Below are 14,405 nucleotides of genomic sequence, written 5' to 3'. Positions count from 1 at the left end.
CATTCAAGTTTAAAAAGTTATAGCATAAATTTGATCCAGATTTTCATAACGTAGTGTACAAGTTTCCTCCGTGTAGTTGCTCTTGTTTAAAGCACCACAGTCATACATGGCAGAGGGGCTGCCTGCGGGAAGGAGTCCTGGAGACGTTATCTGTACGTGCCCAGATACACAACTCGTCTAAAGGGTTAACTTATCGATATAGTAAGTCAAACAGAAACTGGAATATATTTCATATTGACCATGTGTTTAGACCCTAAGTGTGCCATTGATTGAAGTTTGAAGCCCCCTGCTGCCTGCCCTGTTCCCCTCTCACTGTGTATAGTGGCCACATAACTCAGTGATGGCTTATGTGCAAAAGGCAAAGGCTTGAAACCTGGGATGCTCTTCCCAGAGGAATGATGACATTAGTGATAATTAGGCTCCCACAGAGGACAGCCCATTTTAACCCAAAAGTGCCAGGGAGCTTAACCTCTGAGCACATCATATCTCTGCGGGAGGGGGGAAGTGGTGGGGCATGCACAGGATCGCATTTCCCTCTCTGAATCCACCACGATAAGATTAGACGTCCCTCCTTCACCTTTCAGAGTGACTGTGTGCCAGCCTAGGCGCCCCGGGAGAGCCACTGTTGGATCAGGCCCTCAGGCACTGTGCCTGGGCCGGGCCAGCTACACGGTCTTCAACTCCTGTCTTCTAAGAGCCCCAGACATTGACTCGCCTTGTATCCTTGCTTCTGCTGCCACGTGACCTCCAAGGAGAAAAGACTCGCCTACTGTAAGGCAGGACACTCCGTGGTCCCATAGTCAGCCTTTTAAAAGTTACAGCACCAACCACGATGGACTGAGCATTTACCGCAAGCCTGAGTCGCTGCTAAGAGCTTTTAGATTACCTCATTTAAACCGCACCACAACCCATGGTAGAACTAGTATTTTGACACTTTAACGGCTCCCAAGGTCCTGAAACCCCAGGAAGTGAACCAGTCAGGCAGGCTGACCCCTGCCTGTGCGTCTCAGCCCTGCGCTCCCCTGCCTGCCTCCCCAGAGGATGCAGAGCTCCTGTGTTTATGCAGCAACATTGGAGAAGGCCGACAGGGAACAAATGATTTCCTTCTGTGGTGCCTCTCGCTCTTCTCTTTTTAGAGATCCTAAAGGGAAGAGAAAGATACTCACAGCTACTGTGGGACAGACAGTAAAGATTCAGCTAGCCATTTGGAGTAGTCCTCAGCCTCGGGCGCTGGGCCGCCTCATCTCAGGAGGGGCCTCCGAAGCGAGGAACTGGAGTGTACCCTTTGGCCCCTAGGCACAGGCACACCTCGGAGACAGCGTGCCTTCGCTTCTGGACCATTACAATAAAGCGAGTCACACGAATTTTTTGGTTTCCCAGTGCATATAAAAGTTATGTTTATACTATAGTCTAAGTGTGCAATAGCATTATGTCCAACAAGGCAGTGTGTGTACCTTAATTAATAAACACTTTATGGCCAGAAAATGCTGACCATCATCTGGGCCCTCAGCGAGTCATAATCTTGCTGCTGGTGGAGGGCCTTACCTCCATGGTGACGGCTGCTGACTGATCAGGGGGTGGTTCCTGAAGGCTGGGCTGGCTGTGGCAATCTCTTAAGACAACAATGATGTTTGCTGCATGGATTCTTTTCTTTTCAGAACAATTTCTCTGTAGGATGAGATGCTATCTGATAGCATTTTACCCACAGTAGAACTTCTTTCAAAACTGGAGTCAATCCTCTTAAACCCTGCTGCTGCTTTATCAACTGAGTTTGTGTAATATTCTAAGTCCTTTGTTGTCATTTCCACAATCTTCACAGCATTTTCACCAAGAGTGAGTTCTATTTCAAGAAACCACTTTCTTTGCTCATCCATAAGGAGCAACTCCTCATCCACTGAAACTTCATCATGAGGTTGCCGCAATTCCATCACCTCTCCAGGCTCCACTTGTAATTCTGGTTCTCTTGCTGTCTCCCCCACATCTGCAGTTATTTCCTCCACTGAAGTCTTGAACCCCCTCAAAGTCATCCATGAGGGTTGGAATCAAGTTCTTCCAATCTCAATGTTGATATTTTGACCTTTTCCGTGAATCACAAATGTTCTTAATGGCATCTAGAATGATGAATCCTTTCCAGAAGGTTTTCAATTGACTTTGCCCAGATCTGTCAGAGGAAACATTATCTATGACAGCTACAGCCTTACAAAATGTATTTCCTAAGTAAGAAGACATGAAAGTCAAAACAACTCCTTGATCCATGGGCTGCAGAATGGATGTTGTGTTGTCAGGCACGAAAACAGCACAAATCTTGTGCATCTCCGTCAGAGCTCTTAGATGACCAGGCACATGGTCAGTGAGCAGTAATATTTTGAATGGAATCTTTTTTTCTAAGCGGCAGGTCTCAACAGTGGGCTTAAAATATTCAGTAAACCATGTTGTAAACAGCTGTGCTGTCATCCAGGCTGTGTTGTTCCATTTATAGACCGCAGGCAAAGCAGATTTAGCATCATTCTTAAGGGCCCTAGGATTTCTGGAATGGTAAATGAACCTTGGCTTCAACTTAAGCTGCATTAGCCCCTAAGAAGAGAGTCAGCCTCTCCTTTGAAGCTTTGAAGCCAGGCACTGACTTCTCCTCTCTAGCTATGAAAGTCCTAGGTGGCATCTTCTTCCAATAGAAGGCTGTTTCATCTACATGGAAAATCTGTTGTTTAGTGTAGCACCTTCATTAACGATCTCAGCTAGATCTTCTGCATAACCAGCTGCAGCTTCTCCATCAGCACCTACTGCTTCCCCTTGCACTTTTATGTTGTGGAGATGCCTTCTCTCCTTAAACCTCATGAACCAACCTCTGCTGGCTTCAAACTTTCTTCTGCAGCTTCCTCACCTCTCTCAGCCTTCACAGAGTTGAAGAGAGTTAGGGCCTTGCTCTGGATTAGGCTTCGGCCTAAGGGAATGTTGTGGCTTATTGATCCTGTAATGCAGACCACTAAAACTTTCTCCAAATCAGCAATAAGGCTGTTTTGCTTTCTTATCATTCGTGTGTTCACTTTTAATTTCCTTCAAGAACGTTTCCTTTGCATTTACAACTCGACTAAATGGCACAAAAGGCCTAGCTTTCTGCCTGTCTCACAGTTCGACATGCCTTTCTCACTAAGCATAATCATTTCTAGCTTTTGATTTAAAGTGAGAGATGTGCGACTCTTCCTTTAACTTGAATACTTCGAGGCCACTGCAGGGTTATTAATTGGCCTAATTTCATTATTGTTGTGTCTCAGGGAATAGGGAGGCCCGAGGAGAAGGAGAGAGACAGGAACAGCTGGTCTGTGGAGCAGTCAGAACGCGCACATCGCTTATTGATTAAGCTCACTGTCTTATATGGGTGCAGTTCATGGTGCCCCCAAGGCAGTTACAATGGTAACATCAAAGACCACTGATCGCAGACACCGTAACAAGTATAATAATAATGCAAACGCTTGAAATATTGCAAAATTACCACAATGTGACACAGACAGAAGTGAGCCAATCCTGAGCAGCAGCACAGAGAGACAGGGACCTCTCAAGCTAGGTCGACTAATCCTGGCGCTGGGCACAGTGGAGAGGGAAAGACGGAGGCAGGGGGGCCGACAGAGCCCAGGTGTTTACTTCACGCACGTGCCTGATGGGTGCCCGATCACCTGAGATGGAAAGATTAGCATTAGGATCACAAAAAGCATTTTCAGTAGATATAGGATGTTCTCTCTCAAAAGCGCCTCTCAGGCTCCATGGTGAGAATTCTCCCTGCTATCATCTCGCCCTGGCCATTTATACCTCTCCCGCTCTCTCTGTTTTTCCCACTGCCCCTCTTGAATCTGGCTCGTCCATCTGTACCTTGTTCATTCTGAATGGTAAGGCCAGCGAACAGGCTGTCCCAGATGCTCTCGTTTGCTTCAGAGAACAATATGTATGGTATAGCCCTTGTAATCCCTGGGTCATAACTGGAAACCGCTTTGCATTTGTCACTATACTGCCGATGTGTGCCCGAGGCGGCTTCGTCTTCTGGGTGTCTGGAATACGCTCTGCTGTTCTGAATCAAGGGACTTTTTTCAAAATTTTTATTAGTAATCGGATTCTATTTGTTAACTAGAAACCACTGTGATCCATTATTAACTGAATCTGCATTCCCTTTCTCTTGAAACGTAGATTAAAAGTGTGCCTTGCCTTAGGCAGACGCCCTATACACAACCGTGGATTTACTAAAAAACTATTTAGAGAAGAGCAGTTATTTAACAAAAAGATTCTTCCTTTTACAAGGACTTCTTATTATCTATTTTATATGTTACTTTCTATTTTACACATAGTTAAACGTACTAAAATTGAGTTTACTGCTCAGCTGCGTGGCTCGCGTCTCAAGTACAGTTGTAGTCACTTGTATGGACTAGGGTTATGGAAACTGTTCACTGCCTGGGGTCGGCTTCGAGTTGGTGATGGTGGTGATGACAGTGGCGATGACACTTCCTGAGCACTTACTCTGTCCCAGGAACTGTTTAAACACTCGATGCACATTCTGTTTAGTCCTCACAACAGCCCTTAGAAGTGTTAGGTACAGAAAGATTAAATGACTCCCGCCCCCTGAGTGACACAGCCCGGATGCCATGCCAAGCATTGTCACTCGAGATGCATGCCCTCCTCGACATTCTCGCTCACCAAACTGATTCTGGTTAATAGCTGCTTATTGATGCAGGGTAAAGAGTGCTGCCTTAGGTTTCTAAGGATGTAAATGCTTCTCAATAGAATTTTTTTCCTCAGACGAACTGAAAAATTGAAGGATGTTGAAGTCAGCCATGGAGTATTTCCATGTAAAATCATGTAAGTGGCACAAATTAGGAATAAATACATTATTCAGCTTTATATTATAGAGAAAAGTAACATTAAATGTTCTTCTCTAAGAGGGAATATAATCAGAGGTATTCTCCTAAGCTGATTTTTTAAGCTTGGGAGAACCGTGCAGCTGACCAGGAATGTAATTCCACCTTTGACCGCTGGAATTCATGATCTGGCAACAGTATTCCAGCACCTGGCACAGAGTAGATGCTCAATTAATATTTGCTAAGTGAATGAAAACTTTTGGGAGGGAGGATAGTCAATGGCCAAAGAAAAGCACTGACAGATACACTTGCACCAACCAAGGAAACCCCTCCACACGACTCTTGCCCCTCAAAGCCCTTGGTGTTGAGTCATTCAGATCATCAGCGCAGAGCAGCCCGAAACTAGCAAGGATACCACTAGAGGCACAACTCCAGTTTATTTAGCTTGCTGAAGCCAGGGAGAGCACACCCCAGGGAACTTTGGGAGTGTCTCAGGAAGGGAGAGTCGGGGGACACACGTTATAGGAAGTGGGTCTGTCCTGGTGATTTGGAGGCAGGATTAAGAAAGTAGTGGGCATTTCTGGATTGGACACCGTCAGAAAGCAGGGGCAGTTCAGCAGCTGAGCGTCTCAGCAGTCTCTGCTGAGAAGGTGGGAGAGACTGCGTTAAGCTCGGATGTCATGGGTAGCAGAGAGTGGTGATCTGCTGCAGTCTGTGTCCTTTGAGAGAGCGTGGGGGATCTGCCGCCTTGGGACATAGTGGCTTCAGTTAGGAACAGTGCCATCTGCTTGTTTGCATCAAAATCAAGTATAACTCATCCAGATGCAGCCTTTGTGATGGGGATGATGTAAAACGACCGAGTGTTTTGATGTTTTTATGATGGGCTTTATGATGGTTTGACCAAAACTTCGGAGATATTTCACAACTTCCTCTCTGTTTCCCTGCAGAAATACTGCTGACACTGAAGGTGACTGGTTGCTTCTTTCTTCAGCTGACTGGGCTACTTGCTCAAAACGCTTACCAGTCTGGAGAGCTGCGTCTCTTTGTTTTGACCCAACCGACCTGCCAGCCAGTTCTGCCAGAGCAGGACCAGCAGACGGGCCCTGGCTCCCCGGGCGGAGTCGGCTCGGCTGTTGCAGGAGGAGCTGCCTCTTCTCTTGACAGTCTGAAGCTCACGTCCAGACAGTTGCTCAGTCTGTTCACTGCATTCACCTTAGTGCAACTTAGATCTCTCCTGCAAAGTAAATGTTGACAGGCAAATTTCATACCCATGTCAGATTGAATGTATTTAAATGTGTGTATTTAAGGAAAACAACCACGCTCTTGTTCTGTTCCTGTTGGGTTCCAGACACTGGTTTCTTGCTTTGTTTTCCCTGGCTAATCAGTCTAGTACAAAAGCTTAAGATTTCATCTAGGGGAAAGAACAGAATTTTGTTTAAGAAAATCAAGCTAAAGGTGTTTTAAACTACAGCCTGCATTTGGGATAAAAGCAGGACAGACACCGTGGACAGCGCTGTATGTACAGAGACACCCAAGAAGGGAACACCAATCCAGTCAGAGTTGTATCTTTGTAGAAAGCTCTAAAGACCATGTCGGAAAGAGTTTCCAGTCACTAACAGGTGAAAAGGAGCCTGTGAGAGGGCTGTTCATATTAACAAGTACTTTTCCTTTCTTTTTCTTTGTCAAAACCAAACTAGTTCACCAGAATCATGAATCGAAAAGAAATGTTTTTTGTTTCCAAATTAAGTTCCCTTTAGATTGATCAGACAGCTGGGATTAGCGTCTCCTCTTCCCCATCTGATCCTGACTCCTCGCTTCCCCTCTCTGCCTGCCCCAATCCTCCTCACTTCCCTTCATTGTTGAAAAAAATAATAAAAGCAACAGAAACCAGGTAAGCCCTTTATTTCCTTAAATGTTTTGCCAGCCACTTACCAATGCTAACCATTAAATTTCAGAAAAATGCATTTACTGGCAAGGAGAGGAGCAGAGTGAGGACTTGACCCCAGTGCGGCTGCGGACGCCTGCTGTGGAAGCATGCGCGTTCCGCTCCCGGCAGCACTGGCCTGCGACCCGGGAGAACGCCGCAGTGTGTGTAAAATTGCCCGCACGTGTCACGACAGATTCGACCTCCGCCATGTGTTTTTTATTTTGTTTTTTAGCAGTGCTGACTAAGCCGAAGTTTTGTAAGGTACATAAAATCCAATTTATATGTAAACAAGCAATAATTTAAGTTGAGAACTTAAGTGTTTTAATTGTCTAATTTTTGTGAGGTATACATATTGTGGAATTGACTCAAAAATGAGGTACGTCAGTATTAAATTAGATATCTTCATAGCAATGTCTCCTAAAGGTGTTTTGTAAAGGATATCAAAGCCTTGATTAGACCTAATTTGTAGACTTAAGACTTTTTATTTTCTAACCCTGTGATTCTGCTCGTAAATCATTTGTCTAATCTATATGATACGCAGCCGCTGCAGGAACCAATTCTTGATTTTTATATGTTTATATTCTTTCTTAATGAACCTTAGAAAGATCACGTTACTAAGCAGGCCACTTTTATGGTGGTTTTTCTTGCCCATTCTGGTAGGGGAATAATCTTTTCTTAATTGGCGTCAGTTTCAGACAACTGCAATACCAAGAAACTGATGGCCTTTTTTGAGCTATTTCTCCCCAACCTCTAATACACATACTTTCTTACCTAAATTTCAGAATGATGTCTTTTTGATGTCTAAAAGCAAAGCAATTTTCTATCTCATTAGCCAGGCTTTTTAGGAACAGAGAGGTTTTTCCTTGAAATTTGATTGTTTGTTTATTTGTGGCAGGGTGAAAAGTGTACAAACTACCCCTATTTATATTTATATCTCTCTCTATATGTACAGATTATGGAAATATAGAAAGAGATATAGCCCAAAGGTAAATCGTAAGTAGACAGTCTGAAAGTGTCGCTCCATACTAAAGAGATTCTCTGGAAATTTGCATTTCGATACTTTTTTCCACTTGAGAGGGGTCTCGCTACAGGGAGGTGGCCCCGGAACAACACTTCTCGGCGGCCACCAGTTCACGTCCCCCTCAAAGGCTCCACTTTTCTCAGCCAAACCATTGGGTTGCCCAACTGTGATGGAACAACGAGCAGACGTTGGCCCAGAACTCCGTGACCTCATCAGTGCGATGAGGCTTATGTTATACACAGTTACTTAATGTGACCAGTTTTAAGTTGATTTTTAGAAATATGTAAATTAGATGACTTTAACTTCACACAACACAAAGGAGAAATAGAGTTTAAACTGGATTTGTTTTGTTTTAAGTCCCTTTTCACTTTAACACTGTCCAAAAATATCTGTGTCTCCTTTGTTGTTTATCCATCTGCCCGCTGCGTTTTCATGTCAGTCCCTGAATTCAGACAAATCCGCAAGCCTGCGATCCTGGTAATTTAGAGTAAGTCATGATCATTACTGTTTTGAAGGAAAAGAGAGTATAAATTCTCTTACGGCTCAGATCCGGTAATGGATTTTGCTTTACATCTAATTAAGAGAAGAAAGTAAGTGGAGGCGTCCTCTGATCATATTGATCACTATAGAAGCAAAAGCCAAATCGATCCCCTTCATTATCAGTATTTCTCATGCTGTACACAATAAATTTGTTAGACTGAGGACTTGGTTTTCATTTAATAGAACAAATAATCAGTGTTTTACTTATATTACTAAATGTGAAAGACATATATAATGTGAAAAGTATACATACATTTACTTGGTTGTAAAACTCATTTAAGTGTTCATGTAATGTGGTAAGTTTAAAAAGTGAAGTGAGCTGTTGTACTGCAGTGAATTCGATCGACTCAAAGATTAAGATGCCCCCTCCCACATGTATCTCTCACGGCCTGTGATAATGGGAAGCAATGTTTTTGCAGTTTATATAATGCAATTTTTAATGTGTTTAAAAATGGAGTTCATATGGGCTTAACACATGAAATGGGTGGCACAGATCCACTTGCAGAACCCAAAGACACACAATCAATTTTGAAATGCAACTTAAGCCATTAATTGTTGGTGTGAATTTAAAATTTTCTAGTATTTGTATGGTAGTATGCTGCCTAAGAGCAAAGCATTCTCTGCACAAAAGAAAATTACTGTAGTGGCTTCGATTTTAATTAGACTTTTCTCCCTGGTGTTTCTTTATAGACTAAAACAAAATCTTTTAAGTTTCTTACTACAGGTAAAAGCTATGTGCAAGAACCTCAAAATGCTAAAATCTAGCATAATGCCTTAGATCTGTTTTTAAGTCTTGTATATTCCTACATAGCTGTCTGATGTATTATATTTGTATAGTGAATTGTGTACAATTTTTGAATCAGTGCGTCATCACTTAACCTTTATGTCCTTGAATAGTGATGATGATACATTTCTTCAAACATTTAACTGTCATTTTTTTTTTCTTTGTCATTTGTGGGTTTTATTTGTACAGTTCCTCATGAAGTTGCATCTGAGATGTGTGTATATGAAAAGATTATACAAGGGTAAAATTAAGCAATATATTAACTATGGCTCTTCAGGAGAAAGCTGACAGTGTTTCAGGTTGTGATTTATTTTCAATTGGAGTTGACTCTGAACATGACTTTGTTCACCTGCATCGATGTTTGTATTTCTAGTGTGAGCAGTTTATGCAAAGGTAGATATATTCAGAGAAATTTTAAATACATTTATGCAAGTTAATATTGCTTTGCTGATGCTATTTGCTTATTTGATGTTAAATAATGCTATTGTAAATAAAGAATTCTGTTGTTATTGCATCATTTAATAAATTTTAATGCCTTCGGGTTTTACATGGCTTTGAGATTTTTATGTGTTTATATTGTATCTTCATTCATAACTGCATTTAAATTTAAAATACCGGGTTTCTATTTCAGTAATTTCTCATGTTGATACAATTTCTTACCTATATAAAAATTTCTTACATTTAATAATTTCGCAGGGGCCGGCTCCGTGGCCAAGTGGTTAAGTTCACGTGTTCCGCTGCGGCGGCCCAGGGTTCGGATCCTGGGTGCAGACATGGCACCGCTCATTAGGCCACGTTGGGGCGGCCTCCCACACCCCACAACTAGAAGGACCTGCAACTAAGATATACAACGGTGTACGGGGCGGGGTTGGGGAAATAAAGCAGAAAAAAAAAAAAAATTGGCAGCAGTTGTTAGCCCAGGTGCCAATCTTTAAAAAAAAATAATAATAATTTCGCAATAGTGACACTATTCCCAGCACTTTAACATTTATTCTCCCAGTGATTCATTTTATAGATTTTCAATTTGAAGCCAAAGAGGAGTGTGTCTTGTTTCAGGTTATCTGACAACATAATGGTAAATAGAGGCCAAATCTAGGTCCCCTGAGTCCTGAATGATGTTACTGCTCTTCTCACCGGACTGTTCCACCTCCCATCCTCGTATCTCCAAAGGCATTCATGAGACTCATGTGGACTTCTGACTGGCTTTTTAAGGTTATGCATCATACATTAAAATATTGATGGTGGTTTTAATAGATTGCTTTGTTGGTTGATAAACAATGCCAGTACAATACCTAAAACCCAGGTCATGAACTACGTGAAATACTACTAAATACAATCTGGAATTGTATTTTTAAAAGATAACAAAAATGAAATGAATGATTAGAAAAATCTTTGTAGACGCCAGCCTGGTGGCGCAGCAGTTCAGTTTGCGTGTTCCGCTTTGGTGGCCCGGGGTTCGCCGGTTCGGATCCCGGCTGTGGATCCACGCAGCACTTGTCAAGCCATGCTTCTGTTACTACTGGAATAGAAGTAAAACATTTCAACCAATTTGACTATCTATAGGGAAACCCAAATGAATCGATTCATCGACTCTTGGGGTGAATAAAAGCTCGGATGGCTAGAATATACAAAAATCAATGCCCTCCATCCACATTAATCACCAAATTTTTTAAGTTCCCATGTACACTAACAAAATAGTACAATGCTTGTAAAATGAGATTACACCTAACACGAAGTGTGAAAGAACTTTGTGAAGAAAACTGTAGTTTTACTGACAGACACAAAAGACCTGAAAAAATGGAGATGTGCCCTGAACCAAGAAAAGAAAGGCCCAATGTTATAAAACCATCAATTTCTTCCCCCAAATCATTACAACCCCAGTCAAAATCCAAACAGTAAGATGCATTTGGAAGATAAGATGTACAATAATAGAAATTTTGTAGGAAAAAATATGTGGGAGTTCTAAAAACATGCTGTAGTGATTAGTATTGTGAAATACATATATGGTATAGAAATACATCAGAAGAACAGAATAGAGCCCAGAGACATTGCTGTATGTATGTAAATTTAATATATGAGAGAGATGGCGTTTCTAATCAGTAAGAATCTCTTCTAAAAAATATAGTGTTGAGACAGTTGGCCACATTTGGGGAAAATACCAAGTTAACTCCCTCTCTCTCAATATTAACAAATTCCAAACGGATCAAGAGAGTAAACGATGAAATATAAAAAGAGCAGAACATGTTTACATTGTTGGGAAAGTGAAGGTATTCTTTAAAAGACAAAACACAAACATTATTAAGAAAAGAAATTTATAAAAATTTGATCTAGGGGCCGGCCCAGTGGCACAGTGGTTAGGTTCACACGTTCTGCTTCAGTTGTCTGGGGTTCGGATCCCAGGTGTGGACATGGCACCGCTTGGCAAGCCATGCTGTGGTAGGCGTCCCACATATAAAGTAGAGGAAGATGGGCACGGATGTTAGCTCAGGACCAGTCTTCCTCAGTAAAAGGAGGAGGATTGGCAATAGATGTTATCTCAGGGCCAGTCTTCCTCAGCAAAGGGAGGAGGATTGGCAGCAGATGTTAGCTCAGGGCTAATCTTCCTCAAAAAAAGAAAAAAAGGAATTTGATGTATCCAAAAAACAGGATAGCAAACTGCAACAAAGTGATGTTAAGAACACAATTTTATGCAAATAAACGCGAAAGAATAGAAAACGAGCAAAGGTATGAACAGATAATAACATTGAAAAGTGGCTACTAAATATTAAAAGATGTTCAACATCACTAATAATAAAATGCAAACTAAAGCAATAAGGAGATACCATTTTTCACCCATCCATTTAGCAAAAAGATAAGTCTAGTAATAGCCATGAGTACTTCTATGGGAATATAAATTCTTTGGCATCCAAAGCAAATGTCTGTGTAAGCTTGGTAAGATGAGTATTCCTGTGAATTTCGGGTGGTACCATCACTGAAGCCACAGGGCTGGAGGTGGCTGGCAAATTGTTCAGAATGTCCTCCTGTTTTTAAATTCATAACATCCTTTGAGATGTCCTTTGTAGTATTTCACTTATTACATATTTGAACATTTTTTTTCTTTCGTAGCTTGTGCTTACTTTGCTTTTATTTTGGTGGGGGTTTCTCTTATCTAACTTATTGAGAATGTATGAACAGCTCGTTAATTTTCAACCTTTTCTTCCCTCATATGTATTTCAAAGTTATAAGTTTTCTTCTGTTTGCTGTTTTTAGCAACATCCCACACATTTTGTCTGCTTATCCTATCAATTAAAATCTCTAATTATGGCTTTGGGTTTTTCTTTCTCCTCTTACTTCTGTCAATTTTTGCTTATATTCAGAAGTGGTGTTATTAGGAGCATATACATTTCTTCAAAATGAACTGACCCTTTTATTTTTATATAATGCCCTATTTTTATCTCTTGTAATCCTCCTTGTCTTGTTTTCTTTGTCTGACCTTAATATGGGCACATTAAAGCTGAATTCATTTTGCATGCTATATCTGTATTCATTCTTTTACTTTCGACCTTACAATTAGTATGTATGTAGTTCCTTACTAACTTTTTTATCTAGATTTCTATCAGTAAGAGAAAGGTGTTAAAGTCTCCCACTATGATTGTACATTTGTCTCTCTCCCTTTAATGATATCATCTTTGCTTTTATACTTTGAAACATTGTTATTAGGTACATAGATTTGTATATAACAGTTACATATCCTTTTGATAAATCAGCCCTTTAATCATTTGGTCAGAGATGCGACAGAGACGGAGCATGACATGTAAGAACCTGGGGGAAGAATGTTTCAGGTGGAATGAATAGCAAATACGAAGGTTGAGACAGAAACCAGCTTTGGTGTATGAAGGACAGCAAGAAGGCCAGTGTGGCTGGAGAAGATAACTGTTGGGGTGAGCAGGAGATGAGGACTGAGAAGTAGCCTGGGGCCAGATCATAGAAGGTCTTATAGACCAAGGCAAGGAGTCTGGGTTTTATTCTAAGTGTAATGGGAAAGAATTGGAGAGTTTTCAGCAAGGGAGTAACATGATCTAATGTGTGGGGTTGTTTTGTTTTGTTTTTAAGATTTCATTTTTCCTTTTTCTCCCCAAAGCCCCCTGGTACATAGTTGCATATTTTTAGTTGTGGGTCCTTCTAGATGTGGGACGTCACCTCAGCATGGTTTGATGAGTGGTGCCATGTCCACGCCCAGGATTCGAACCAGCGAAACCCTGGGCCGCCGAAGTGGAGTGCAAACTTAACCACTCAGCCACAGGGCTGGCCCTAATGTGTGTTTTTAAAAGGCTGGCTACTGTGTGGAGACAAGTCTGTAGGGAAACCCATTAATAGGCTATTGAAGATATCAGTTAAAAATGGAGGGTTGAACCCATGACTACACTTCAGGACCCTCCCAGATCCCACTAGAACAGTAAAGGCCTTTCTACAAAGGCATAAACCCACAAGGACAAGGATAACAGGAGCAGAAACAACAGCCACAAAGGTTTGGACGTTGAAAGCAGATAAAAGTAATAACTCATTCTGTAGATCTGAGAAAGCTGAATGCTGAGCCAGCAGTGAGTAATGCCAACAAGCCAGCGGAGGTTCACCACAGGATTTCTCAAAGGCTCAGGAGCTAGCAGGGGCCTCTGGAGGTGGGCGTGAGAAGCCTAGGCAGGAAGCTGGCAGATCTGCTCCTCTGCTCCAAGCAAACACCCTCCCCAACCTGGGCAGAAGAATGAAGGTGTATTCTCCAGAAAAGTTTAACAGAGGGGTCCGGTGGATGGACCACACTGAAAACGGTATTAGATGATATCTACAGGTAAAACATCGATCCCTCTTCACCAAATCAGCTTCCTGAACACCCTCTCCTGCCTGGTTCCCTAAGTGACTTCACAAGGGAATCTGGGCAGCTGCAAAGACAAGACCCACAGACACTAACATCTGTGGTTCCCCATGAAAAAGCCCAGGTCACCTTACAATGAAGCCCACAGTTGACAATCCAGCCACATACACTGAGCTTCCAAACTTCTTTTTAGTGCCTCTCTCTAAAATCCGGGGGCACAGCCAAGGATCACCATACTTCTGAGAAAAACCCTGATGTGACAGAGACTGAGGAGCCGTGAACACGCACCCCCTCAGATCTGCTGTGCAGGGCAGTGTGGTGAACCCAGGGCCCAGCTGCTGCCCGCTTCCCACAGGCAGCTCCCAGGCAATGACTGAGGGCAACAGGAATACCAGCGCACGCCCACTCTCCAGAGACAGAACTGCCCTGAAGAGCAACATCCC

The 14,405-nt window shown here is 42.2% G+C and overlaps 1 protein-coding gene across 8 annotated transcripts in view; it reads left to right on the top strand.

The window, feature by feature from the left end:
• Positions 1-9,666, top strand: part of NCOA2 (nuclear receptor coactivator 2) — a 267,879-nt gene extending 258,213 nt beyond the window's left edge. For 7 of the 8 annotated variants that reach the window (XM_046642258.1, XM_046642263.1, XM_046642261.1 and 4 more), the window contains one exon: positions 5,789-9,666. In XM_046642258.1, the coding sequence (XP_046498214.1) occupies positions 5,789-5,800 (12 nt within the window). In that variant the 3' untranslated portion in view covers positions 5,801-9,666. Of the gene's footprint in view, positions 1-4,782; positions 4,843-5,788 lie in introns of all 8 variants that reach the window. The other variant, XR_006885610.1, reaches the window with a different exon arrangement.
• Positions 9,667-14,405: the final 4,739 nt, after the last annotated feature.

Source organism: Equus quagga, chromosome 16, assembly GCF_021613505.1.
Source record: "Equus quagga isolate Etosha38 chromosome 16, UCLA_HA_Equagga_1.0, whole genome shotgun sequence".
NCBI lineage: Eukaryota > Metazoa > Chordata > Mammalia > Perissodactyla > Equidae > Equus > Equus quagga.
The sequence above is the reverse complement of the archived record's forward strand: the minus strand, read 5'-3'. Positions and strand labels throughout refer to the sequence as shown.